Below are 27,557 nucleotides of genomic sequence, written 5' to 3'. Positions count from 1 at the left end.
ATTAATCTATATTTGCATTGGGTTCCTAGAGGTTGTATTGTGCAAATTATACTATCAAGAGTACAGGATGCTTCCTAATACCTGGCCAGACTGCCTAGTCTATTATTATTTATAACCCACCTTTTTCTCAATGTGGCTTACATCTAAAAATAAGAACCACTAAAAGAATAAGCAATAATTAAAGAACAATTAAATACTGATCTAATTAAAACTATATATAACCTGTTAAAACTATGCAAATAATTACAATAGAAACAGCACAGCGCCAGCTCTTTCATTAAAAGCAGTCAGTTCCCAAAAGCCTGTTGGAACACAAAAGTCTTCCTGCCAGCAGGAGGACAGCAAAAAGGGATTCAGTCTACCTTCTCTAGGGAGGGAGTTCCAAAGTCTGGGAATGAGCTCTCCTGAAGAGTTCAAAACCCAGGCAGGTTCACATGAGGGAATACAGTCTTTCAGATAGTTTGGATCTAAGTCAGGCATCCCCAAACTTCGGCCCGCCAGATGTTTTGGACTACAATTCCCATCTTCCCCGACCACTGGTCCTGTTAGCTAGGGATCATGGGAGTTGTAGGCCAAAACATCTGGAGGGCCGCAGTTTGGGGATGCCTGATCTAAGCCATATAGGGCTTAATAGGTTAACCAGCACTTTGAATTGCACCTGGAAAGACAGGTACTGTAGTTGGTGGAGTAATTGTGGAATGCCCTCTCATCAGATGTCAAACAACATTTGACTTTTAGAAGACATCTGAAGGCAGCTCTGTTGAGGGAAGTTGTTAATGGTTGATGTTTTATTGCATGTTTAATATTTTGTTGGGAGCTGCCCAGAGTGGCTGGGGCAACCCAGTCAGATGGGCAGCATACAAATTGTTATTAACGAGGGAGTCGTATGCGCCCAATAACCAGCCCTAGTCAACAATCTGGCTGCAATTATTTGAACCTGTTGAAGTTTCCGAGCACTTCAAATCGGGCATCTCAAGGAAATGGGTCCAGCTGGCAAACAGCAAATGTGCTCCCCCCCCCTCCGAGCTTCTCTAGCTTAGTATTGCCTACTGGCAACTGCTTTCCAGGCTTTCAGGCAAAAGGGTGTTTTACACCACCCATCTCATTCTTTGAATTGGAGATGTTAGAGATTGTACCTGGGACACTGCCTACAAAACATAGGATCAATACTACTGAGCCATCATTCCTCCCCAAAAGAAGAAAATTCTGCAATTGCTGACAAATCACAGGAAATAGGCAGTTGAGACAGTTCCTACTTACTTGGCTGCTATCTAGGGAATATTGACTTAAGCAGTGAGATACAATACGTTTAACAATGCAGATATTTGCAGTACTGATAGAAAAGGCCACAAAATAAAGCCTGGTTTTCATTGAACAAGTGCAGAATGTTCCATATTTGTTGGTTGGCATGCTGATGGAGAGTTGGTGCAATTGAAATGATAACACGACATTTTATAGAATGCTTTCTGAATTTTCTCTGTAACCCTCTGACAGATTTGTAAGGTAGACCATTATCTCTGTATTACAGACTTGCAACACTTCTTGAACTGGGATCATTCAAGGTCAATGGTTAGCCACTACACCAGCTGTTAAAGCTGGGAAGAGAGCACATATATAAGCTAACACAACTCAGTATATTATCTCATGGGTAGACTCAAAATAGAAAGTCAACAGCTAAAAATGCAGCGGTTGCTACACTACTGGATGGTGCATTTACTAGCTGGATAAAGTTTTCTTTAAAATGTAGATTTGAGACCTATAAAGACATTGAAAAGTACCAAATTTATTTGCTTTAAAAAATATTAATACATAAAATCCAAGTATAGCATGTAAGATATAAATGAGTCTGAAGCTTTAGTCTCTGCTCAGAAACTTATTGATATACTGCACAGGACACCTACTGCTTCTATATCTTGCTGTATACCTTTTAAAGCTGTGGTCGTACTTTTGTGGTTCGTAGCAGGTACAAAAGGACTGGCGGCTACTTCATCCCTAGGTGTAGCAGCTTTCGTATCAGAGCTGGACCTCCCCAGTATCCCCTAGAAGAATTTTTTTAAGGGTTAGAACTGGGATAAAGATCACTTCAAACTTCATCATCCTATTCACTAAAAAAACCCTTTGCATTTAATGTTGTAACTGGCATGACAGAATATAAACTGAAGCCCCTGAAATTGGGGTGTTCTGGGGCTGCCACAAGAGCTGCTGTCCTGTCAACAGCAATGGGCCTGATCTGGGCATCTTTGCTGCACTAGCCTGAGAGTTGGCTCAGTAAAGGGCCATTCCCTGCTCCCCTGCCTTGCGCTCAAAAGATTGACAGCCTCCAACTTGGATAAGACAAATTTATGGAGGATCTGAATACTTAACTGCTAGAAATTGCAGGAGATCCTCGTGGGCTTCTTCTAGGAGGTGGTTCTGCTTGTGGGCTTGCCATGGGCAGCAGGTTGTCCAGATTCTGGACAAGATGGCACTGTTGTGATCCAGCAGGCTCTTATAACCCTAAATTGGGGCGGTGGCTGTGTCAAGCCTCACTATGGCCAACCCAGGCATTGGGACTGCAGTTAAAGCTACCCCTCTGGAAAATGAACTTGGCAAGTCAAAATTTCCCTCTGCAGCTTTGTAAATTGAAAGCTGTGTCAAACCATTTGGAACGGCAGAATGCTAAACTTTATTTTTTTAATTTAAAGTGCTTTTTTGTGCACTTCGGCATTAAACTGATAGCACATATAGAACTTACCTCTATAAAAGCGTCTTTGAAACACATAATTGCATCTTTAATTCGCGGCCCCCCCCCAATATAAGATGTTAAATTTTTTCTACGGCGGTCCAAATGGCTTTTTTAAAGACATTCACCGTTCAAACGAAAACCTACCTGTGCAGCTAGGAAATGTGCAGCTGGTTTGCTGTATTGCACAAACCTGTGCCGCAAAAAGTGCCCTTGCATTTTGCGTTGGTTTTTCCATACCCCCCCCCAAGTTAGTTTGGCATATATACACAAGGGATACTTACTTCAATAGCCCATGCCAGTAAAGGAAAGGCATGAGATCAGCTTTCATGTGAAAACTTGTCAGCCGCTCCTTGCTCTGGTCAAAAGGAAACGTTTCTAAAGGCTGCGCGCTGTAATCAAATTCTGCCAGGATCGCGCGGTTGTAGTTGGTTACCAGGGGACAGGATGTGTATCCATCATACTACAAAACATTTTGTAGTGTGCATTTTACATAATGGAACAACAACAACAACAAAACCCTTCACTTGAATATTGCAAAACAATTTCTCAGGTTCCCCACCACCACCCGAAGGATCCCTTTAGTCTGCTTATGTCCAAACTTTTTTCAAAGAGGGCCAGATTTGATGAAGTGAAGGCCCGTGAGAACCGAACTACGTTTTTAACCTTTTTTTAGGATTGAAGTTTTTAACCGTTTTTTTTTTAGGATTGAAGTTTTAGGATTTTACTCCAGGAAATAAACTGCCACAGGGGCCGGATTAAAAAGGGCAGGCTGGATTAGGGCCCCAAAATGGACTTTGGACATGCCTGGATTATATAAAATACAATCGTACCTTGGAAGTCAAACAGAATCCGTTCCAGAAGTCTGCTTGACTTCCAAAATGTTAGAAAACCAAAGAAGCTCCTGCAGCCAATTGGAAGCCCCGTCGGACGCTCATCTTCCAAAAGAACGTTCGAAAACCGAACACTCACTTCCGGGTCTGCGGTGTTTGGGAGCCAAAACGTTCAAGACCTAGGCTGTTCGAAAACCAAGGTACGACTAATAAATTAGCCTTTGTGTAATACTATCTCTTTACCTCTTTCATGCAACATAGTACAGTGGTACCTCTACTTACGAATTTAATGCGTTCCAAACGCACATTCGTAAGTCGAAAAAATTTGTAAGTCGAATCCCATAGGAATGCATTGGGAGAAAAAAATTGTAAGTCGAAGCAACCCTATCTAAAAATTCGTAAATGGAAAAAATCCTATCTAAACCACATCCAAGATGGCGGACGGAGCTCCATTCATAAGTAGAAACATTCATAAGTAGAGTTATTCGTAAGTAGAGGTACCACTGTATATAAGTTATTATAAATTAGTTTGGAGATGGTACTTAACAGTAGTCAGATTAAATCAAATAAGGAATATTCGTTGGAGGGGATGCCAAGAAATGGGGAATTATATTCACATGGTAATTTACACAAGTAAATATGTACTTTTTTTTTTTGCAAAGGGTATTTAAGGAGATAACAGAAACCACTGGGTTAAAGATGACCAAAAGTCCAGAGGTAGCATTATTATAAATTTACGAAGGGGTGAAAGGTTCACAGGCTAGGAAAGTACCCAGTTCTCATTACAGTGTTTTGTCTTTTTCTACTGGCTTTCCTTATGTCCAAAAGCAGGGATATAATGGCAATTTGGAAGTTCTCTTGCCTGTTGTTGTATGTTAGGAGTGTTAAAAAATGAACATTGCAGAAAAGCCCATAAATAAATTTGTGAGAGTTCAGCATATAAAATTGTTGGGATGGTATTTTTCCAGAAAAATGCAAGAATCCAACCTATGAAAAGCATAGGCACAAGTTATATCTGCTCTTGTATTGGCAGTAAAAATTAAATAATTATGGTGTGTTTATGAAATGCGGTTGGGCCATGATAGCAGAGCAGCAGAAGAATGGAACCCTCTTTTAATTAAATTGATTAAGTTAATGCTCCTAATTGGGGGCTCCTCACATATTACTAGGAAATATCATTTGCCAATACTTGTGTGGGCAGAGATGTTGAGAGAGATTTATTTCAACCATTTATCTCCCAATAGTCTGTTAACTGGTTTACAAAGATAAAATAATAATTAAAAACTATAAAATAAAACTATAATTAAACTGCTTGGTGGATTTTTTTTAAAAAAAAGTTCAGTTGGCACCGGATGTTCAGTAGGTCTGTTTGACCTGAATTGGAAGGGAACTCTAAAATATTGGGCCCACAATACTCATTGTACAGATCCAGGTGGATATTAACTATGCCTTCGCCAAAGATCTCTGTGATAGGGCAGGAATATAAGAGATTAGGAGGTCCTTAAAATATTATGGACCCAAATTATTAAGAGTGGGGCTGCCATATGTCCTGATTTTCCAGGACATGTCCTGAAATTCACCTCCGTAAATGGCGTCTTAGATTATTTTTCATAAATCGGGCAAATGTCCTGGAAAACTGGCAATGGGGGTTAAACCGTACCCGAAATGCCTCAAAAATTCTTGTAGCTTCTGCTGAAAAAGGTCAACAATTTCGGAGTCTTCCTTTAAAAACCTCAACAAACTTTTGGGGTGTCCTGGTTTTTACTTTTTGAAATATAGCTAGCGCAGACTTTAGAACATGGGTTATGTGCTGGTGACAGTCTGTCCCTGTCAACTGTCTAGGAACAGCTTTTTGAATCATTTTTTTAAAATGCAACTTAAATACCCCTGCCCACACAATATTTGAGGACGACCTGTGAACAAGGCGTTTTGAATTTGGGCGAGAAACTTTCCGATCTTTAATAAGAAAGAATACTGCCTCGAAATATGTTATGAAACTTAATTCATTGCCCAAGGGATCTTTATTAAAAATAAAATTCTTGATTAGAAGTGATAACTCTACCCATTTAATGACCAATTAATTGAATGAACCAGCTTACCTTTTTAGCTGGAGGCTTGCCCTTCATTATACAGGAAATGGTGTTATCAAGCACACCAGACTGGCCAGCTACAGAAGAGATAATGGTTTGTTTACATTAGTGCCGCAATGTTTTTCTTCCTGAAATAGGAACACTAGAGTCTAAAAATAAATTTCTATTTTTAACTGCTACCCCGCGAAATATTTCTCTGTGTATTCCTCTTACTGTTTTTATTTATTATTATTTAAGCTATTCATAGACCACTTAATTGCCAAAGTTTCTAATTGGTGTTGTATTGCAATTACTCTTTCTGTCTCAATTTCCAAACGGACCAACACTGCTTCCTCTGTTAGAATATTCACTAATTTGTACCATAATTTAGTCAGCGATAAAACAGATGGAGCCTGGTCTAGCTAAAATGATTTGTAAATAAGTCCTATTAATTCGTTCTAAGGCATTACTAACTAAAGGCATATGCTTTTATATAGGGCAGATTAGAGAGAGCAGTTGTGTAGCTCAGGGGCAGAGCAGAGAAGACCTGGAGAAGACCTGAGATCGAATCCCTGGTATTTCCAGTTTAACAAAACTGGAGCTTCAGATACAAAGGCTAGAAAGGCTGATATCTGAGGCCTTGAAAAAATTGGGTTGGAGTAGAACAAGCATGGGAAACCTCAGGCTCAGGGACTAAATCTAATCTAACTCAGCTACATTAGTAAAAAAAGCAGTATTTTGAATGCATTATGAACATGCAATACCAGATGGTGCCAGAGAGCAAAAGAATTTCTGTGTGATTTTCCATAGCGTTTTCCCCCTTTTCTTATAACGATTTAATTTCTGACTTTGTAATAGCGTTTTTTCCCTGTGTGTAGATGCACCCTTGGTCAGTTCAATAAACTTTTTTAAAATCATTGCCTATTTCTGATCTTTCTGAACTCAGATCCATAAAACGCTTCTTTTAGTACAGGAAGCTTAAGACTCAATGTTTAAGGCCCGTTTTGCAGCAAACATTTATTATTATTTATTTCAGGTATTTATATACTGCTTTTCTTCGGATATCAAAAGGGTTTGCAAAGAGAGGAAAAAAGGCAAATAAGAATTAAATACAGTATTTATGTTAACATAAATTAAAGGTAAAGGTACCCCTGTCCGTTAGGTCCAGTTGCAGACGACTCTGGGGTTGTGGCGCTCATCTCGCTCTATAGGCTGAGGGAGCTGGCGTTTATCCGCAGACAGCATGTGGCCAGCATGACAAAGCCGCTTCTGGCGAACCAGAGCAGCACATGGAAACACCGTCTTTCCCCCGGAGCGATACCTATTCATCTACTTGCACTTGACGTGCTTTTGAACTGCTAGGTGGGCAGGAGCTGGGACCTAGCAACGGGAGCTCACCCCACTGCGGGCATTCGAACCGCCGACCTTCTGACCAGCAAGCCCTAGGCTCTGTGGTTAAGACCACAGCGCCACCCGCGTCCCCATTAACATTGAATTAGTTAATTGCAAAAGCCACTCTTACCTACAGCTGCAGCCGTCTTTGAAGTAGGGAGGTTAGTGCAGTCTCCGATCCCAAACACATTTGGGTATTTCTTGTGTTGCAATGTCTCCTTGTCTACATCGACCCAGCCCCCTGCATCAGAAACCGGACTGTTCAGAAGTACGTTTTGGGGTCCCATTGGGGGGGTGACGTGAAGCATTTCGTACTGCATCCAGAGAAAGAGAAAGGAGTTCAAGCACAACTGTATATCTGCTACTATAGATTAGGGAGAGAGAGAGAGAGAGAGAGAGAGAGAGAATGAATTTTCCCTGGCTAAGCTGTTGTTCCCAGAGATGCATTTAGGCCAGTGTTTCCCAACCAGTGTGCCTCCAGATGTTTTGGGACTACAACTCCCATCATTCCTGACCACTGGTCTTGCTAGCTAGGGATGATGGGAGTTGTAGTCCCAAAACATCTGGAGGCACACTGGTTGGGAAACACTGATTTAGGCAACTACAGCTGCAAGCTGGGATGGGATGAGGATAAGAGGCCGACAAAGGCAGACTGGCAGATGAAATCATTGGAGTATGCAGAAATGGCAATATTGACTGTGAAAACCAGAAATCAGAAGGATTAAAACTTCAATAGAGAATGGGACAAATATACCGGTAGATCATATTTAAAAAAACACTGTAAACACCTGAACTCTTGCAATGTTACAAAGACTTTGGATATTTTGCAGGACCGTAATTCAAAGGAACTATAATATGCAGTGGGTTAAGATATATAAGGGATGCAGGTGGCGCTGTGCTTTAAACCACAGAGCCTAGGGCTTGCCGGTCGGAAGTTCGGCGGTTCGAATCCCCGCAATGGGGTGAGCTCCCGTTGCTAGGTCCCAGTTCCTGCCCACCTAGCAGTTTGAAAGCACGTCAAAGTACAAGTAGATAAATAGGTACCGCTCTGGCAGGAAGGTAAACGGCATTTCTGTGTGAGCTGCTCTGGTTCCCCAGAAGCGGCTTAGTCATGCTGGCCACATGACCCGGAAGCTGTTTGCGGACAAACACCGGCTCCCTCAGCCATTAAAGCGAGATGAGCGCCGAAACCCCAGAGTCGTCCGCAACTAGACTTAACTGTCAGGGATCCCTTTACCTTTTAAAGATATATAAAGGACCCATGGAAGGCAGGAGGGAAGTCTCAGGATTCGGAGTAAGCTTGTTTTATTTTAAAAGGTTAAGAAAAAAGGTTAATTGTGTGATTTATTTTGTAAAACCAATAAAAATTATTTCAAATAGAAAAGAAAAAAGGAATTCCCAGAGATGATTGTCGTGTTTTTAATATTCTGTTGGGATGGGGTATAAATAAATAAAAATAAAAATATTTATAATTGTTATTGTTATTAGGATAATGTGCTTATAAAGTCCCCCCTCCCAACTTCTTCACCAAAGTGTGCCATAGGTGGAGGGGTCTGTTGCAATCTCATCCACTTTGTCCAACCATCCCAGCGCTCAAAGTTGTTTGGTCAGTTTTTCAACTACACTGTATCAACTGTTTTCACCTTCTCACATCACATACTTCGATCAACATTTTGATTTACTGTTTCCTGCCTATTCTAACAAACAGGAAGCCAATCCAGATCACAAGCAAGAAAACCATGATAGTCACAGCAATTCGCTTCGTACATAGATGCACCTGAAAAATCTCATTTTGCTGACCTGATAGACCTCCGTCTCCCCACTTTTGTCCAAGTTCTCAAAGACCGCTTCCTGTTGATCAGCTCGAACTTCAACGAGGTTGTATTTGTAGTTGACTGTAATGTCCCTCGATTTGATAATCTCTAGCAGAGCATTGGCATACTTCTGAACACCAAAAATCACTCCAAGGGCAGTATTGAAGATTATTTTGGCTTTCGGTCGTTTCCCAGTCTACCAAGAGGGATAATTCAAAAGTAATGGTTCAAAATCATAGTTACGAGTGTCAAACCAGAAGCAGGAGACAGAATGCTATTTTTACAACACCCACCAAAATAATCCAACATAATTTAGTACAACTTTTTTGGGGAAAGGGTGGAATTCAACATTGCGCTATTACAGAAAATACAAGCATATCTGCTGGGCAGACAAAACAATTTATCCTCCCCCTGTGTGCTGTTCTGGGGGTGCACTGGGAGAGGGGATCTCTGCAGCAAAAGTCCTTTTGCAGGGCTTCCGCTGACAAAAATCCCCACCCGCAATTTATTACGTTTCATTCCCATCCTTCCTCCAACGAATTCAAGGTGACACACATGCTTCTCCCCACCTCCATTTTATCCCCCAAACAACCCTACAAGGCTGCGAGTTGATGACTGTTTCGAGATCAGCTCCTGAACTCCACTGCGGAAATTGAAAACATTTCAGTCCCAGTGTTATAATAATTTTAAGGTCTCAAATACAGAATATTCATAAATGCACACACATATCTAAATATATGAACCATGTGTCTGATGTAGTACGGGAGAGCAATCCTGAAGCCATTTTGACTCTCCCAATGACAGGGATGGGCAACCTTTTGAGCTTGGTGTGTCAAAATTCGCCAAAAAAACCGAGCATAACTCGGGTGGTGTGTCACTTCGAGAAAAAAACCATAATTTCACGATATTTATAGTTTAAATAACAAAAATGTATAATTGTAATCTATAACTGTATTTAATAAACCAAAAACTAATTATTTAACCAAACCAAACCAAACCAAAACCCCCTTATTTATCACAAGGTGCCCAGAGTTGTTGAGCTTTTCGGGGGGAGCTGCTGACCAAAGTTTTGGAGGTTTTTTTTTGTGTGTGTGTAAAAGTTGCTTTACTTTTTTTGGTGGGGGTGCCCAAAAGCTGCTGAGCTTTTTGGGGGGGGGGAGAACAGAAATAAATTATGAATAATACCTTCGCTGGAACTAACATGCAACACCGACATAGTCTGCCAAAGCGCCAAAAAACCCTAGCACAGAACAGGTTAAAAAATGAACGCTGTTACACCCAATCATTGTCTGCCAAAGTGCCAGAAAAAACAGCACAGAAAGGGTTAAAAAACCAATATCTGGCTACCAGCAACAACAACAAAAAAGGATCCTGGTTTTAACAGCGGAGACAAGCTGTAGCATGAGGAGCGGGAGAACAAATGGGGGGGGGAACAACAGCGTGAATGGGCCGATGAGGCGTGTGCCAGCAGTGAGTGCTCTGCGTGTCACATCTGACACGCTGTCTTAGGTTCGCCATCACTGCCCAATGACTTCAAATATTCCTCCGCGGTAAGGGAGGCAAATGAGGAAAGCCTTCCTGTTGTCTTTTTGCTTGCAAAACCAGTCTTAAGGGTGTATTTGTGTATGAATAGGGTGAGCCTGTGACCTGCATTCAGGATCTAGTATTAACCACCACAAAAGAAGGGCCAGGCTGCCCAGGTAATGCAATCAGTGACCGTTATCAGGTATCTTGGCGCACAGGATTTCTGCCGTAGACCACCTCATTCTGTGATGTATGTATGATGGGTTTTTTGGGTGTGTGTGTGTGTCTTGGGCTACAGGGTGGGCAAATTCAAAAGTCTGTATAGGGGCTCGTGTACCATTGCTTGAGGTTCTCCTCCCTCCTGCGTGTGGTGAGTGGGGACCCTGTTACAACAGTTCCTTGAATAAAGATCAGGCTTACTAGCTGCTTTGCTTCTCAATATTCTCTGGTTGGCCACCTTCCGATAGGGAACCCACTTAAGGACTCTATACGGGCTCTGGAATACCCCATAAAGGAAAGGGAGCAGTATTTTCTTATAACATAATCAAGGGACACCCTCCCTCCTACCATCTCTCTCAGGAGATGAGAGATAAGTCCACCCTAACAGCTAAAATGTTTTTGTGAACAGAGGCTGAGAGTCCCAGCAGTTTAAAAGAGCATAATATCTGTGCAGATGAAGACCTGGCCCTTTTGCATTGCAAATATCTTGCTATCTGCTCAAGCAACAACACAGATCTATCGAGTCTGCTCAGCCTCCGGCAGTAGATGGTGCATACCTTTCTCAGGTACGCCTCTGACAAGTACATGATCTTTTGTGGTGCACCGGCACATTTTATGGGTGTGTTTGGAAAGGTGAAAATGGCATTTCCTTCCTGGAAATCTTGCAGAGCCTTCCAAGTTTTCTCCACGGTGTGAACGGAATAATTGGAACCTATTTTAGGAGTGCTGAAAGCTTCGGGCAAGCCCTTGATCTGCAACAAAACAAAATTAGCTGCGTAGTATTTAATTGTGTCAGGCGCGTGGGAAATGCAAATAGAGAGTGCCTTCTTTCCAGCTATGTTATTAAAACCGTTGAGTATGGGAGGAAAGGGCCATCCACAGTATCATAGCTAACACAATTCCTATGGACTTCCTTGGGACCGAGATCATGCTCAGAGCTATTACATCAGCATTTATCTTGATTCAGTACAGTGGTTACCTTGGTTTAAGAACAGGTTAGTTTATGAACAACTTGGATTAAGAACGCTGCAAAGTAGGTGTTTTGGTTTGTGAACTTTGCCTTGGAAGCAGAACATGTTTCACTTCCTGTTGAGTGTGTTCCATTTTACATTGAGTCCCCCGCTGCTATGGGAAAGCACGCCTTGGTTTAAGAACACTTTGGTTTAAGAAGGGACTTCCGGAACGGATTAAGTTCATAAACCATGGTACCACTGTACTGGTACAATATTCAGACCAAGTCTTTGCATAAACAAAAGGCATATTATTGTGTAATATGTCACATGGTGTCTCCTGGTTGGTTTAGGCAAGCAATAAGTAACCTGCAGCTCTCTAGATGTTGCTAAACCACAACTCCCATCATCCATTGGGGCATTGGGCCTCTTTTAACTAGAGGCAATAGGAGTTGGAGTCCAATAATATCTGGAGGGTCGTAGGCTCCTGTCGGATATTAACTGTTCCTCAAATTACTGATGCCTCCCTGTCCCTGAATCTATGGAGGGCTATGGGGTCATAATTTGGTAAAAACTGCACATGCGTTGGAGATGCAATAGGGATAATGCTTCTCCAAAACATGTTTTTTCACTGTCCTATATTGCTAGATTTTTGGCAGAAGGTAACTGAAACCATCAACAGAACTGTACAGAACAACTTTGCATTTACAGAGCAAAATATCCTCTTGAAGTATATACCCAGCACATGGAACTTTACAAAAGGACAATATGAGTGGACACTCCGTGCTCTTACCACAGCAAAAAGACTGACCCTGATGAACTGGGGAAATAAAAATGTGGCTCCCTTTTACGATTGGATTGAAGACTTACACAAACTCGCAACATATGAACAACTTGCATATAAACGCAGACTTGCCGTGGACAAATTCAGTGATATTTGGAATCCATTCTTATAAATACTGTAATAAGTTAAGATCTTGTGAAGTATAATAACAACCTTGTAAAATACACAGATTTGGGGGTTTCCCCCTCCGCCCTTTGTTTCCCCCTTTTGCACAGGTTCTGTTTCTCTTTCTCTCTTTCTCTTTTTTGTTTGTGTCTCACCATGTTTAGTGCACATATAGTCATGTACCTTTTGAACTTTCAATAAAGATTTTAAAAAACCTGCACATGCGTAAGTTAAAGAAGCCTTCCCTCACATAAAATGAGCAGTCTAAAACAGAGAGCAATTGACAAGTTGCTTCTATTTTTTTTTTTAAATCAAAGAGGTTGTATTATTGATGAGGGAAATGAAATTCGATTCTGGATGTACTTCAAACCGTGTCCAAAATTCCACCACTACCTGTCATATTCTAACACGCACTGCGGATATTCTCCGATTTGAAGCAAAGCTCATTCATTCTCCCACTGATCCCAGGCATGAAGCGAGTATTAGACCTTCGGATACATTCAACTTCATAAGATAGACCACCAGAGGGCCCCTGCAGGCCTCTGTTAGCCTGATGAAGTTTAGACAGTACCAGTGAGAGACGATTCCAGTGATGCACAACAATTCTGACATGGAAAGCACTCCCTTCAGGAAATACATGCAACTTGTCTTGTCGTGATCACCATCTGGAACAAACAGCCTGCATGCACACACTCCCAATTAAAAATAGTGCCCTCACAGCACCCAGACCCTGAACATCCTGGCCCCAGCCCATCACGGATTCTAGTACAGTTGTACCCTGGATCTCAAACGCCTTGATTCCCGAACAAATCAGCTCCTGAACTATCGAAATCTGGAAGTGAGTTTTCCAGTTTTTGAACAATTTTCGGAAGCCGAATGTCCGGTGTGGCTTCCACGGCTTCTGATTGGCTACAGGATGCTCCTGCAGCCAATTGGAAGCTGCGCCTTGGTTTTTGAACAGTTCCGGGACTCAAAAGGGCAACCGGAACGCATTCTGTTCGAGAACCAAGGTACGACTGTACGCTTAAAACCATTGAAATAAGTGGTATTCAAAGTGTATTTAACTCTGATTGTAGGTATTCTAAATGTACATTGGCCCCACACCTGCATGCAAATAACTGCAAAATTTCCAGACTGGAATGCCTTCCGGGGATGAATTTTTGTCCACCCACCCCTGCCTGTTTTGGGAAACAATATAATGTCGCAAGGAAAAAACAAAACATGATTTTTCATTGGTGTTAGTTTTTCCAGCAGAAACATTTAGAATCCGGCCAGTGGGGAAGGTCCAGCCTTCTTTTAAGGCAATTTGACTCTCCAGAATCAGGAAATGGATTCTCAGGGCACCGGAGTGAATTTCAGTGGGGCTTACTCTCGAGGAAGTGGGCATCGGGCAGCATCAGCTTTCACCAACCTGGTGGACCCTTTATATTTTGGACTATAACTGCCACAGATTTTTGGACCGACTGGCGTACATTACGTAAGCTATGTCGTTTCACCGCATTAGACAGCAAGTTGAATAATGCAATTTGCAGCAGGATTGCAGCAGAACGGAATCGGCGCTGCATGAGACAAATGCAGGAGGGACAGAAAAATGATGCCCAAACTAACTCTTTGTATCCTTTGTATCACACCAGGGTTTTTACCAGCAGAGAGGTTTTTTTTAAAAAAAAAACAGATACCTTTTCAAAATGCAGCTGAAGCCCAAGGGCGATGATCAAATACTTGTAAGATATCTGTAATATATGAAAGTCATTCATTACATTAAGCACCTTTGCCAATCTATGCTACAAAGCTGTTTTTTCACAAGCTACATTGACCAACCTTGGCCAATAACTTCTCTCTTTTTTTGTAATCGTTTTTATTTGATTTTTCAAGTATAAATTTATAACAAAACCAAATACATTTCCATATACAGAGATTGCTCTGAATCTCGTGACTTCCCCCCATCCCTCCGTGAGTCCTAATGGCCAAGAACTTCTCAAAAGCAATTTGACCTGAAGCAGACTTAACTCATAACTCAAGCCAATAAATACCAGTGCCTGCTTAAAACCATTTCTGTTTAGGTGAACCTCTTCACGCACATAGGTGTTGACATGTTTCAATCTCTCTCATGGTTAACTTTATTTTTCTATAAATGTTTTTAATTCTTTTTCACTTCTTTATTGATCCTTTCAATATTTCTTGCAAACCGCCGAGAGATTTTACTACAATCAAGCGGTATATAAATTTTGCTAAATAAAACAAAATAAAGTCCTCAGGCTTGCAGATTGCTTTGTGTAGCCAGGCATCAGTGTTTCGGGCAATGCACCATTGTAACATGACACATTTATTTGTTGCATTTACATACCACCTTTCTTCCTATTTATCTACTTGCACTTTGACGTGCTTTCGAACTGCTAGGTCGGCAGGAGCAGGGACCAAGCAACGGGAGCTCACCCCGTCGCGGGGATTCAAACCACCAACCTTCTGATCGGCAAGCCCAAGGCTCTGTGGTTTAACCCACAGCGCCACCCGCATCCCTTAGTATTTGTAGTAACGAGGATTAAATGAAGATGCAGCTGAGAGCTGAATATGTGTGTTACCTTTTGGTTGTTCTCCAAATGGACACAGTTTTTGTCTGGATCCAGCTTCTGCACTCTGGATTGGATCCACTTTACACCGGAAGGAATCACACTTGCCGTTGGACGGGAAGAGGGTGCCAGTGGTTTTGCTCCTGCCCCGACCAAAGTCCAGAGTGGCTGATAATAGTGCTTCTGAAAGACAGCAGCAGAAGCCACACAGCATGAGCTAAGCAGGTGTGATAAGACAGGAGCATCTGAGCCTCAGTGCTTAAGTTGTAACATCTCCAGTTAATAATCTTTAGTATAGGGGCTTATGGTGCTGGAGAAGACTCTTGAGAGTCCCATGGACTGCAAGAAGATCAAACCTATCCATTCTGAAGGAAATCAGCCCTGAGTGCTCACTGGAAGGACAGATCCTGAAGCTGAGGCTCCAATACTTTGGCCACCTCATGAGAAGAGAAGACTCCCTGGAAAAGACCCTGATGTTGGGAAAGATTGAGGGCACTAGGAGAAGGGGACGACAGAGGACAAGATGGTTGGACAGTGTTCTCGAAGCTACCAACATGAGTTTGACCAAACTGCGGGAGGCAGTGGAAGACAGGAGTGCCTGGCGTGCTCTGGTCCATGAGGTCACGAAGAGTCGGACACAACTAAACGACTAAACAACAACAAAGTAAACACCTGTCTTTGGCAGCCCACTGCCCAGAATAAACAATACAGGGTTACAGTAGGAATGTGGAAATCTGTCAATGTTTGTTTCTCTCTATTTCTCAATTTTCCACATTTCCACCTTGCGAATTATGTTTTTTAAGTCCTTATGAAAATTCATCAGTATTCAATGTGAATTTATCCTAAGATATACACTTGTATGCAATTTTCCCCATTATAGATTTTTGCAAAGCAATTTCCCCTCATGTATTTTTGTATGTTATTTTCACTAACATGGGCATTTTTTTATACATGCTTTATTCTAACGTATCCAGTTTTGTACACAATACGTGGCTGGAGAACAGCAGAGCAAATTTCAGAGAAGTGCAAAATCTGATGGATTGCTGCATTTTGGTTCTCACATTGTGCGAGTTACAATGATGTGTCTTTAAAAGTCTACTGAATCAAATGTCTTCCTTTCTCCCTAGCCTACAGCTGAATGCGTGCTCCGACTCCATATAGGGCAGCTGCAGATTATGTCCACCACCTGGCGACAAATTTTAATATTTCAAAATGCGTAAACTCAGCCCAAGTCCTGGATGTTCTATTTCTAGATTAGAACAACCCACATCCCTCCCGGTGAGTGATTTTTCCAGGTCAAGAAGCAGCCCCCTAAGTGTCAAAAATGAAGGCCAAAACTGAGACAACTTGTACGTGGGTGTGCAGGATTCAATCCTATCCTGTTAACAGGAGAACGTCTTGTCCCAGGCAAAAATGATCTGAGGGCGACTCTCTCTGATTGCTTGCTTAAAATCCTGCCACGAAGTGTTCTTCTTAAAAAAAAAAAAGTTACTTATATTTGATTCTACAAATGAAAACTTATAACAATACCAAATACATATCTGTATATAGAGATTTCTCTGAATCTCAAGACTTCCCCCATCCCCTCTGTCAGGGGATTGTTACGGCTACTCCCGAGTAAAGACGCTCCAGTCCGTTCTGTCTTTAAGGGTTTTATTGTGCATACTATTTACAGTGCAGAGATAGCAGAAAACATGACCTCCTAGTCACTCGCAGAATCCGGCAATGGCGGCCTTCTGCTCCTGGGCCAGCATAATAGCTTGGGGACCCCAAAACGGCACCCCCTAAACCTGCGTTTGGGCGCGCGCCTCAATTCGAGCGCCAGAAGTGGCTGCACTCCCTCTTCCACCTGTTGGCTAGGGCAGTGCAGGGGCTCTGATACCTCACTGAGCCTTCCCTCCATTCCACTCCCCTCCTCATTCCTCCCGCCTGACCCGCTGCTACTGCTCTCGCTGGGCAAAGTGCTGGTCAGGATGACGGGGGGAGGCTCTCTGTAGGGAGTCCCCCTGACACCCTCCATGGTTCCTATTGTCAACATTTCCAACTGCATATTATTTCATAGTCTATATTTTATATCTGTCCATATTGTCCATCGTATTTGCTACATTACAAGTGTTATTAGAATCCTGCTAATGTTTTCATCTGCTTACAGTAGTCTCCTAAATAAATTATATATTATTCTTTTAATTTCAATGAGGCTTACAAACTTTGAACAGTCCCCCAGCAGACCTAGCATCACCTAACTGAAATTATGGATATTGGTTTTATTTAGCGAATTTATATACATCCCACCCCTGCTCAGCCGTGAGAGAGAACTTCTCAAGATTATTCTGTCTGGAATGCCTGTGGGAGAGGAATGCAATGCATGTGAGTTAACTACAGTCATACCTCGTGTTACTTCTGCTGTGGGTTGCGTCTTTTCAAGTTACAGACACGCCGAACCCAGAAGTCCCGGAACGGGTTACTTTCGGGTTCGGTGCGCGCACATACGCAGAAGCGCTAAATCACGCTTTGTGCATGCGCAGAAGCGCCGAATTGTGTCGTGCATGTGCGCAGACGCAGCGCTTCAGGATGCGGCCTTTTCATGTTGTGAACGGGCCTCCGAAACAGATCCCGTTCGCAACCAGAGGTACCACTGTATTAATATTAGGAACTTGCTGCCCATTGGGATGGATGCAGGAGGAGGAGAAGAGGGAAAGCCACATTTTTACCTCACTGGGCTCAACAACCGCCACATTGCCAGCTCCGACTTTTCGCTTCATCCGTGCGCTCATGGAGACCCCACCGGTGCCTCCTCCTAGAACAAGCACCTCGTAGTAATCCTTCGAAGCAGACCTGGCCGTGGTGTGCAGCTGGGACGATCTCATTTTCTGAACCCCGTGCCTCAGCAAAGACGCCACGGGACGCCCACTGGCGCACGAAGACACGAATCCAACTGTTGCCATCTTGGGTCAGCGTCAAATCTGCGAAGCGATAAGGAGAGATGTGAGCGGTGAAAAGGAACATTGGTTTTTGTTACCATTTGGGTACTGTCAGGGACCATGCTGAGGGGGGCTGCATTCCTCTTGATCCTGAATCTTCCCAGGAGCAGGAAGACAGTATAGATTTGAAACAGTGGTTTGCAGAGGGGCATAGTTCAGAAAGCAGATGCTGGGAAATACTGGACGGGGAACAGCTAGCAGAAGAAACACTAGAAGAGAGAGAGTTAACAGATTCACTTTCTCTGGATAGTATCCACCCCCCTTCCCCAAAGTCCCGGAGAGGCTCAGAAAGTGGCAGAACAGAAAACACAGAGGCTCCAAGCTCAGGTTACAAGACGTAGAAGTGACGTAGAATAATAGGGACAGAGGGGGGGACTGAACTTAGTTGGGAACACCACCATTCTAGGAGATGTGTTCTCTCCCTGTGATTCTTAAAGTTTCTAACTGGTAAGAAGACTTCTTTTCCTTTGTTCTGCTTATCTACTGCCACGGGGGGCGGGGGGAGCCGATTCTGAAGCCTGACAGGTACCGTTCCTATTACAGGTTCTGTGGGTAGAGCCATGAGTGCGAGCTGCCCAAAGGCGATATACAAACAGCTGTTGACAACCCGGAATACTCAGGTGTTGTGTCAAAGGTCACATCCACAGCGTTCCTTTAAATAATCCTTGTACCACTTTAAGAGCCAGGGCTTCCTCCCAAAGAATCCTGGGAAGTGAAATTTGTTAAGCAGATTGGGCATTCTAACTCTATGAAGGGTGAACTACATTTCCCAGCATTCTTTCAGAGAAAGCACTACACATTTATTTATTTTATTAAATAATTTTTATTTGACTTTACAAGTGTAGAGTTATAACAATACCAAATACATATCCATATTTAGAGATTTCTCTGAATCTCCAGACTTCCCCTCCATGGGTCCCATTGTCAACGTTTTCAACTGTGTATTGCTTTATAATCTCTATTTTGTATCTGTCCATATTATCTGTTACATTATAAGTGTTATTAAAATCCTGCTAATGTTTTCATCTGTTTACAGTGGTCTCCTAAATAAATTATATATCCCCCCCATTATTTCTTGAAGTTTTTGTCTTCTTGCCTCCTGGGCCTTCTGGTCAGTTTTGCCATTTTGGCGTAGTCCAACAGCTTAGTTTGCTACTCTTCTCTGGTACCAGAAAGCACTACACATTTAAAGCAGTATCAAACCACTTTAAGCAGCGATGGTTCCCCCACCATCTCCCAAATCCTGGTGAATTCTACAAAATTCTCCTCAAAATCATTTCTCCTGCATCTTCCCCGTCTTACCTTAATGGCACATGTTAATTTATCATTAATTGCTACACCCCACACACCTCTTTATACCATTCTTCTAATCTATATTCTGCTTGCCCCTTCCACTTCCTCGCTATAATAATTTGTGCAACTGTTAATAAATTTGTGAGCAAGTCCTTCCTAGCCTGCGAACCTTCCGCCCTATCGTAAATTGATAATAATGCCACCTCTGGACTTTTGGTCAGCTTTAACCCAGTAATTTCTGTTATCTCCTTAAACATCCTTTGCCAAAGCCAAAATGTACATATTTCCATCCCCACCACATGCGAAGATAATTTTATACACTTCTGTCGCATTCCCCCTCCTTTACAGTGGTACCTCGGGTTACAAACGCTTCAGGTTACAGACTCCCCTAACCCAGAAATAGTACCTCGGGTTAAGAACTTTGCTTCAGGATGAGAACAGAAATCATGCGGTGGCGGCGCAGGGGCAGCGGGAGGCCCCATTAGCTAAAGTGGTGCTTCAGGTTAAGAACAGTTTCAGGTACTCATCTTTTTGTAAACTAAAAAGTCCTGAATGTCGCAACTTTTCCTCCCAGGGGAGTTGTTCCCTATTGCAGTGTTTCCCAACCTTGGGCCTCCAGCTGTTTTCAGACTACAATTCCCATCATTCCTGACCACTGGTCTTGCTAGCTAGGGATGATGGGAGTTGTAGTCCAAAAACAGCTGGCGGCCCAAGGTTGGGAAACGCTGCCCTATTGTTCTCTTTTCCCTCTGCCACCGGCACTGCAGACTTCTCCCGACAGGAGGAAGTTGGGGAAAGTGGATGATGTTCAGTGAAATTTCGCAAGGCTGCTATATTTGATATACACAGAGCGTTCATGTTGTTCTCGGGACAAATGACTCAGCTCTTTCAACTATTTCCTTCTCCTTTCCCATCCCAGGCTTTGCAAAGCAGGCTGAGAGATCTTTTGCCACCCACCTCGCATCCACCCCCCTGAATTTAATCCCTTAAAAGTTGGGGGCAAAGAGATGATCTAGTGGCTAAAACAAGAGTCTTGTGGCACCTTAAAGGCTACCCCAAATTTATTATGCCCAAAGCTTTTATGGACTGCAATCGACTTCATTAGTCATATCGGATGAAGGAAGTAGATTCTAGTCTGTGTTGTTTTTGCTGGAAAAACCCACCACTACGTTTAAGAGGCCATTAGTTCTGATGAATTCTAGATAAGCCACAAAATAAACAACTTTACCAGCACTAATGAGCCAAACTTAATGGAATGGCAGAAAATCTATGCATTTAAACCAGGGTTGGGGCCGGGCAAGGGATCCAATTTTCAGATTGGGAAAGGTTATGGAAAACTGACTTACATTTTTCGGCATGCTGTTCGCTGAAAGAAAACTACAGTGGTACCTCGACTTACGAACGACTCGACAACCAAATTTTTCGACTTACGAATGGGGGTAATGGCCGTGCGCTTACAAATATCTTGACATCCGGAAAAAACCGCGGCGGTTTTAGATAGGGATTTTTCAACTTACGAATTTTTCGACTTACGAAGGTGCTTTCGGAACGGATTAAATTCGTAAGTCAAGGCACCACTGTATATGAAAATGATGTACAGATGGTATTTGACTCCTAGTAAACTAGCAAAAATGCATAAGACAGGTACAAATATCTGCTGGAAATGTAAAGAAAAAGAAGGCACCTTTTATCATATGTGGTGTTCCTGTAAGGTAACAAAAGCATTCTGGGAAATGATATATAATGAGTTGGAAAAAAAATGTTTAAACTAACTTTTATTTTTTTTAAAAAAATACCAGAGACTTTTCTATTAGGAATTGTAGGTGCTGATATTCCAAAGGAGCAGAAAAGACTTTTTATGTATGCGACGACAGCTGCACGGATGCTACTAGCCCAGAGATGGAAAGAAGATAAAGTCCCTACCAGAGAAGAATGGCAAATTAAACTGTTGGACTATGCCAAAATGGCAAAACTGACTGGAAAGCTCCGGAACCAAGAAGACCAAAACTTTAACAAAGAGTGGGGGAAATTTATAATTTATCTTGGATGAAAACATTAGCAGGATTGCAATAACACTTGTAATGTAGCAAATATTGTGGACAAAGTGGAGTGACTAAAAATATGGACTGTTGGAAAATATGCAGTAGAAAAGGTTAATAAAAGGACCAATGGAGGGAAAGGTGGGAAGTCCAGAGAGTCAGAGGGATCTTTAAATGTGGATGTGGATGGTTGTATTATTATAATTTTATACAGTACTTGTGAAATCAAATAAAAATTATTTTTTTTAAAAAAAATCCCACATTGCAGGGGGCTGGACTAGATGATGCTCAGGGTCCTTTCCAACTCTACAATTCTATGATTCTATGAGACTGAAGCCATTTTGACCAGATTACTGAACAGAGGGGAAATGTTGCCCGGCTGGGTGCTGATTTGAACATGGATGCTGCTGTGGTTATGAGAAACCAAGTGTTTTGTATGTGCTTGTATGTACACACACACACACACAAATTATTAGGTGGTCTGCTGAGATTTCCCAGCGATTTTAAAGTGGTCCCCCGAAAAGGAAGACCACTGTGTTAGAGGCTATAAAACTATGGCTGGACACACCGTCCGAAGGTAAAGAATTAAAGTTAACTTTTGCACTAGTTTTATAGTTTGACAGCAATAAAAGCACAATCCTTTCTCCCCTTTTGGCAGTGGAAGCATAAATGTATAACCCAACAGCATATGTTCCATATCTCCATCATTGCCCTGTAAATAAAGCTCTTGCTATCAAACTCGTGATCAATGAAAAGGGGATGACTGCAGTTTCCTTCTCTACCAGGCTCTGTGGCTTAATGATTAAACAGCAGCTTCCTTCAAATTGTAAAAAAGTGGGGCGAAGCACGCAATATAATCCCCACAGTCCTCTGTGTGCAACAGTTCAGCAGAGTAGCTGTCTCAAGAGTGATTGCAATGAAGAAAACATTTGGTGCCCACCTGTATTTTATAGAGTGCAAAATGCTGTCCACTGCATTTTGTGGGCTAGAAACTTGAATGGACTTATTTTACCTGGCTGCTTCTTCTTTCTGGTAATAATTTTTATTAGTTTTCAATTACAACAATCCAATAATAGCCTCGTTATATCAATGTCAAATTATAATACAATTCCTAATATCAATCATTCAAATACCAAATTATATAATTTAGGTGCCCCCCCAGCGTGCTAGAATTGATGGTTAGACGATTTACTTTATTTCTGCGTTCCAAAATCTTATTGATCTCAATTACATTCCAGTCATCCTAATACTGTAATCCCCTATACAACAGCTGCGATATTTATAACTTCTTATCGTGGTGACACATTAAATGGTTTATAAGTCTACAAGTGAAGATCTCATACTGTATCCTTGTTCTTCCTGTGTGTGGCATTTATTCTGTCCATATTGTTTCTTCCTGTCCTTGTAAAATATTATGTCTATCTTTTACCAGTTGTTGCTGCTATACGTCATGCCTTGTGCGGAGCTGATGTCCCGATGTTATGCCAAAATTACTTGGCTGCTTTTTGACAAAAGCCCAGCAGGTACATCTTTTCTCAGCATGAAACTGGAGTGAGGGAGAACCCATGCTCTGCACTACGGTACAACATGCAATAGCAGACAGATGGTGAAAATCAGGAAAACTTGGGCTTCTATTTCATCCCACCCACCCCTACAGACCATAACAGTGATACTCTATGTTTAGTTTGGAGGAATTATGACTGCAAAGACAGCAGCCAGAGGTCAGGTAAACACACATATAAAAGCGTGCTCTGGATGGCGAGAATGCTTGATATAAAGCAGAGACTGACATTGTCTTCCAAGGTCTTGTTTATTGCTACATACAGCCCATCACAATGCCAAGCAAGCAAAGGTCTGCAATTTACTGCTGAGCTGAAGTTGATTCCTGTTATGGGCTGGAGCTATCTAGCAGGGATTGGGGACCAACTTGGCTGCCTCTTAGTGCAGACCCAGGTCATCGAGCCTGAACTTACATCTTCTTCTTTGGCGATCCCTCGTAGCCGAGTAAGATTGTCTTCCACGAACACGGTTTTAACAGTGAGTCCATAAGTGACTGTGGAGACCTATTCTGGATCCACACGTCCTTCCACAGTGGGGACATAGGTTTCCGGGCGGGAGTTGATCACGGTGAGGGTTTGCCAAATGTGCCTTCCTCTTAGCACGTTTCTCCCTTTCGTCTTGAGTTTGAACATCTTCTAAGCCAGTGACCCCTTTGGTGAAGGCTGTTCTCCAATTGGAGCCTTCGCAGGTGAGTGTTTCCCCGTTGTCAACGTTTATACTGCATTTTTTTTTTGTAGATTTGCCTTGAGAGAGTCTTACATAGCCACTGCCTGCAATGAACCACCTTTTTAGCAGGGCGGGCAGCAACCACAGCAGATATCTCCTAGGCTTATGCTAATATTTTATTCTCCTGCTAATTATGCTTCTTTAAATGTGTACTCCGCTCTCACCTGTGGCTCCTAGAAGCTGTCATCATGTGACAGCAGCCACACTCCGGGAACAGCTTCGGCTAGCTGGCTAAACCAGGTAGGGGTAGCCGTTGGGTTTCAAACAAAGTAAACCATCAAACCATCAATTCTAGCACGCGGGGGCCTACCTAAATAATTTGGTATTTGAATGATTTGTATTAGGAATTGTATTATCATTTGGCATTGTTATAATGAGGCTATTATTGGATTAATGTAATTGAAAACTAATAAAAAATACTAATCACAGCATTATCGCAATTCAAGGAGGAAACTTTCCACCAAGGCCAAAACACTGGAGGAGGGCTTGGGTAAGTCCTAAGGGCCAGAGAGAGAGAAGCTTGAGGGCCACATTAGGCCCCTGGACCTGAGGTTCCCCCACCCCTGTCCTAAAAGCTGCCTATATATGCCCTTTTATTGCACAAGAAAAGCTTTTCCTACCAGAGAGAAGGGCAGAACAGAAGTCGATGTAAGCTTATATTTGATTTATCTGAGGCAGGCATCCCCAAACTGCGGCCCTCCAGATGTTTTGGCCTACAACTCCCATGACCCCTAGCTAAGAGGACCAGTGGTCAGGGATGATGGGAATTGTAGTCCAAAACATCTGGAGGGCCAAAGTTTGGGGATGCGTGATCCAAGGGCAACGGTCCTAAGTTTGTTTCTTTAGCTTCCTTGCCACACCCTGGGGTTTCAATAAACCATTCAGCGGCAGTCCTGTACACATTTCCTTACAGAGGAAGTGCCTTGTACCAGGCTCCATCAAGCCTAGCAGTGCCTACTCGGACTGGCAGCAACAATCCTATCGCCTGCCATGTTATCCTTTTCATGAGAGATGCCAGAAATTGAACCCAGAACCTTCTCTATACAAAGCACATGCTCTGCCACTAAGCTACAGCTCTTTCGAAAGGAGTGCAATGTAATTGTTAACATGTCATTTTATTTAAAATCATAGCTGCCAAGTTTTCGCTTTTCTCGCGAGGAAGCCTATTCAGCATAAGGGAAAATCCCTGTAAAAAAGGGATAACTTGTTTAAAATGCATCTCTGGGCTAATTGTGGGGCCTGTCTGGTGTTTTTACATGAGTAGAATGTGTCCTTTTATTTAAAATGCATCTTTGGGTTATTTGTGGGGCATAGGAATTCGTTCATTTTCCCCCCCTTCAAAATATAGTCCGGCCCACCCCAAGGTCTGAGGGACAGTGGACCGGCCCCCTGCTGAAAAAGTTTGCTGACCCCTGCATTAACTCAACAAAATCCCATAAAATTGAATATGTTTTTTTCCGCTCTGTCAACACCGCCTAGTTAGCTTACTGGGCTGCAGCCAAATCGACACATGCTCAGAAACACTCTCTTCTGTCCCATTTGTCAGGAACAAAGCCAGTCATTCCAGGGGGGGGGGGAATCCTGTTGTGGCTGAACTCCCATCATCCCTAACCAGTAGCCCTGCTACCTGGGCTTGATGGGAGCTGCAGTCCAAGAGGGAGCCACAGTTCCCCCCACCACCACCTCTGCTGTGGCTGATCCCAAGCCGAAAATCCTCTTGCCCTGCTGCTCCTCATTTCCCTCCAAACCCCTCAAACTCCCCCGGTGGAGTTTTGCTGGCAGAAAAAAAGATCTCGCGACGGGCGGAGCTTGACCGGTTGAACTTCCACCTGGCGCAGCTGTTAGAAGCGCAGAGGAAAAAAGGAACGCTGCAGGAAAGAAAGATGCAAGAAGAAAGAAAGAAAGAAAGAAAGAAAGAAAGAAAGAAAGAAAGAAAGAAAGAAAGAAAGAAAGAAAGAAAGAAAGAAAGAAAGAAAGAAAGAAAGAAAGAAAGAAGCAGGCAACTTCAACCCTGATCCCCCTAGGAAAGGAAACTCACCAGCCAGAGAGAGAGAGAAACCGACCTCCCAGCTCTGCTCTCTTTAATTTCAGAGCTGCAGGCCGATGGCTGCGCAGCCTCCGCCCGCCTGTTGCGCAAGAGCTGCTCTTTCGCCTATCAGAGGGAAGAGCCCGGAGAGGCCGGGCGGAGGCCGGGGCTGAAGGCAAACAAACGCCGCTCCCTCTCCGGATCAAACTTGCGCCCCGGCAGCAGGATGTTTCCCTGCCCAATAAATTCTGGGCGCACCAGAAACGCCGGTGCGCTTAGGTGATTTTAGACTCTGGACTGCATGGAGTTATCTGTAAACACACGCACCCTCTTTTATTGGCTGGCAATGCGTTGCACCCAACTCAGTTTTACTCAAGAGTAGGCCCATTGGAATTAACACAAAAATAAAAAAATTCCTTCAGTAGCACCTTAAAGACCAACTAAGTTTTTATTTTGGTATGAGCTTTCGTGTGCATGCACACTTCTTCAGATACACTACACAGTTCGCGTAGAATCGTGGAGTTGGAAGGGATCCCGTGCGGTCATCTGGCCCAAACCGGTGCAAAGCAGGAATCACAGCTAAAGAAGAAGACCGGAAGAATAAGAAATCCGGAAGAATAAGAAATCAAGATAACATTTTTTTAAAAAAAATAAAGTAAAAGAATGGAAATAGTTTGTTGAATGTTTACAGATAACTTCTAAGCAGATGAAAACATTGGCAGGATTATTGTAATAACCTGCAGGGTTTTTTTGAGAGTACTGTATATATTTACAGAAGATGAATAAATGAACAAGCAAACTAAGTTAATTTGGATATGCAGAATATATTTTAAAAAAATTAGGGAACCACAGAAAGAGGGGGAAGGAAGTCAAGTTTTGAAATATCAAAATGATTGTAAAGTCAGTGAAACATATAAAATTAGTGAAATGTATAAAATTGAATAGAAGTATAAATAGATAGATTAATAAATAAATAAGAGTATTTTGTGATGATTTACTTGATTTAGGGGGGCAGCTGCCCTCTCTGCTCCCCCTGCTACGCCCATGAGAGACAGCAGTTACGCGTAAGAAGTTACCAGTCTCTGCAGCCACAGCAGGCACTGTAATTCTCCAGGGGTTTGACTTCACCCCTGGAGGTGCACTCCATTGTCTTTCTGAGTCAAGCTAATGGCTTTTGCCCAGAAGAGAATGCAGCTTTGCACCCCAAGCAGGACTTTTGAGCTTTCCAATTTCAGCGGCAAAGGTAAAAAAAAAGATAAAGGACTCCTGGACGGTTAAATCCAGTCAAAGGCGATTATGGGGTTGTGGCGCTCATCTCACTTTCAGGCCGAGGGAGATGACGTTTGTCGACAGACAGCTTTCCGGGTCATGGGGCCAGCATGACTAAACCGCTTCTGGCGCAACGGAACACCGGGACGGAGACCAGAGCAAACTGAAACGCCATTTACCTTCCCACCACAGCGGTACCGATTTATCTACTTGCACTGGCATACTTTCGAACAGCTAGGTTGGCAGAACCTGGAACGGAGAAACAGGAGCCACCCTGTCGCGGAAATTCAAACTGCCGGCCTTCCAATCGGCAAGCCCAAGAGGCTCAGCGGTTTAGACCACCCTGTGCAAAGCTAAAATTTGGAGCCCCCTCCACCTCTCATGCTCTGTTCTGCAGCATTCTTTTGGCGCCCCCTGCAGTCTGGCACCCAGTGCGCTGCCCTAAAACTGTCTCTAGTGGCATTGACGCAGCAGAGAGAATCACTCTCAAACGCAGGATTCATGATCTTCCCCACTTCTGTAGGTGCCTTGCACTGCAGAAGCTTGTTGTCATTATTTGCATGCTCAGGGCTTGTTGATCTTTTAAGCGCAGGAGTACGAGCGCTAAATTAATCTGTAAAC

General features: G+C 42.8%; 1 protein-coding gene across 2 annotated transcripts; it reads right to left on the bottom strand.

Annotated features, from left to right (window-relative positions):
* Positions 1 to 35: 35 nt before the first annotated feature.
* Positions 36 to 25,910, bottom strand: SQOR (sulfide quinone oxidoreductase). Of its 2 annotated transcripts, none has more exons than XM_035131016.2 (10): positions 25,680 to 25,910; positions 17,754 to 18,005; positions 15,055 to 15,225; positions 14,152 to 14,205; positions 11,131 to 11,325; positions 8,817 to 9,026; positions 7,147 to 7,330; positions 5,655 to 5,722; positions 3,007 to 3,185; positions 36 to 2,039 (listed from the first exon to the last, which is right to left on the bottom strand). In XM_035131016.2, the coding sequence occupies exons 2-10, from the start codon at positions 17,985 to 17,987 to the stop codon at positions 1,982 to 1,984; spliced, it is 1,353 nt and encodes a 450-aa protein (XP_034986907.1). In that variant the 5' UTR covers positions 17,988 to 18,005; positions 25,680 to 25,910; the 3' UTR covers positions 36 to 1,981. The 2 variants fall into 2 exon arrangements, with proteins under 2 accessions (XP_034986907.1, XP_060138817.1); XM_060282834.1 differs by lacking the exon at positions 25,680 to 25,910 and adding an exon at positions 23,329 to 25,545.
* Positions 25,911 to 27,557: the final 1,647 nt, after the last annotated feature.

The sequence above is a fragment of the Zootoca vivipara genome, chromosome 14 (assembly GCF_963506605.1).
Source record: "Zootoca vivipara chromosome 14, rZooViv1.1, whole genome shotgun sequence".
Lineage (NCBI taxonomy): Eukaryota > Metazoa > Chordata > Lepidosauria > Squamata > Lacertidae > Zootoca > Zootoca vivipara.
This window is presented reverse-complemented; position numbering and strand designations above follow the sequence as displayed.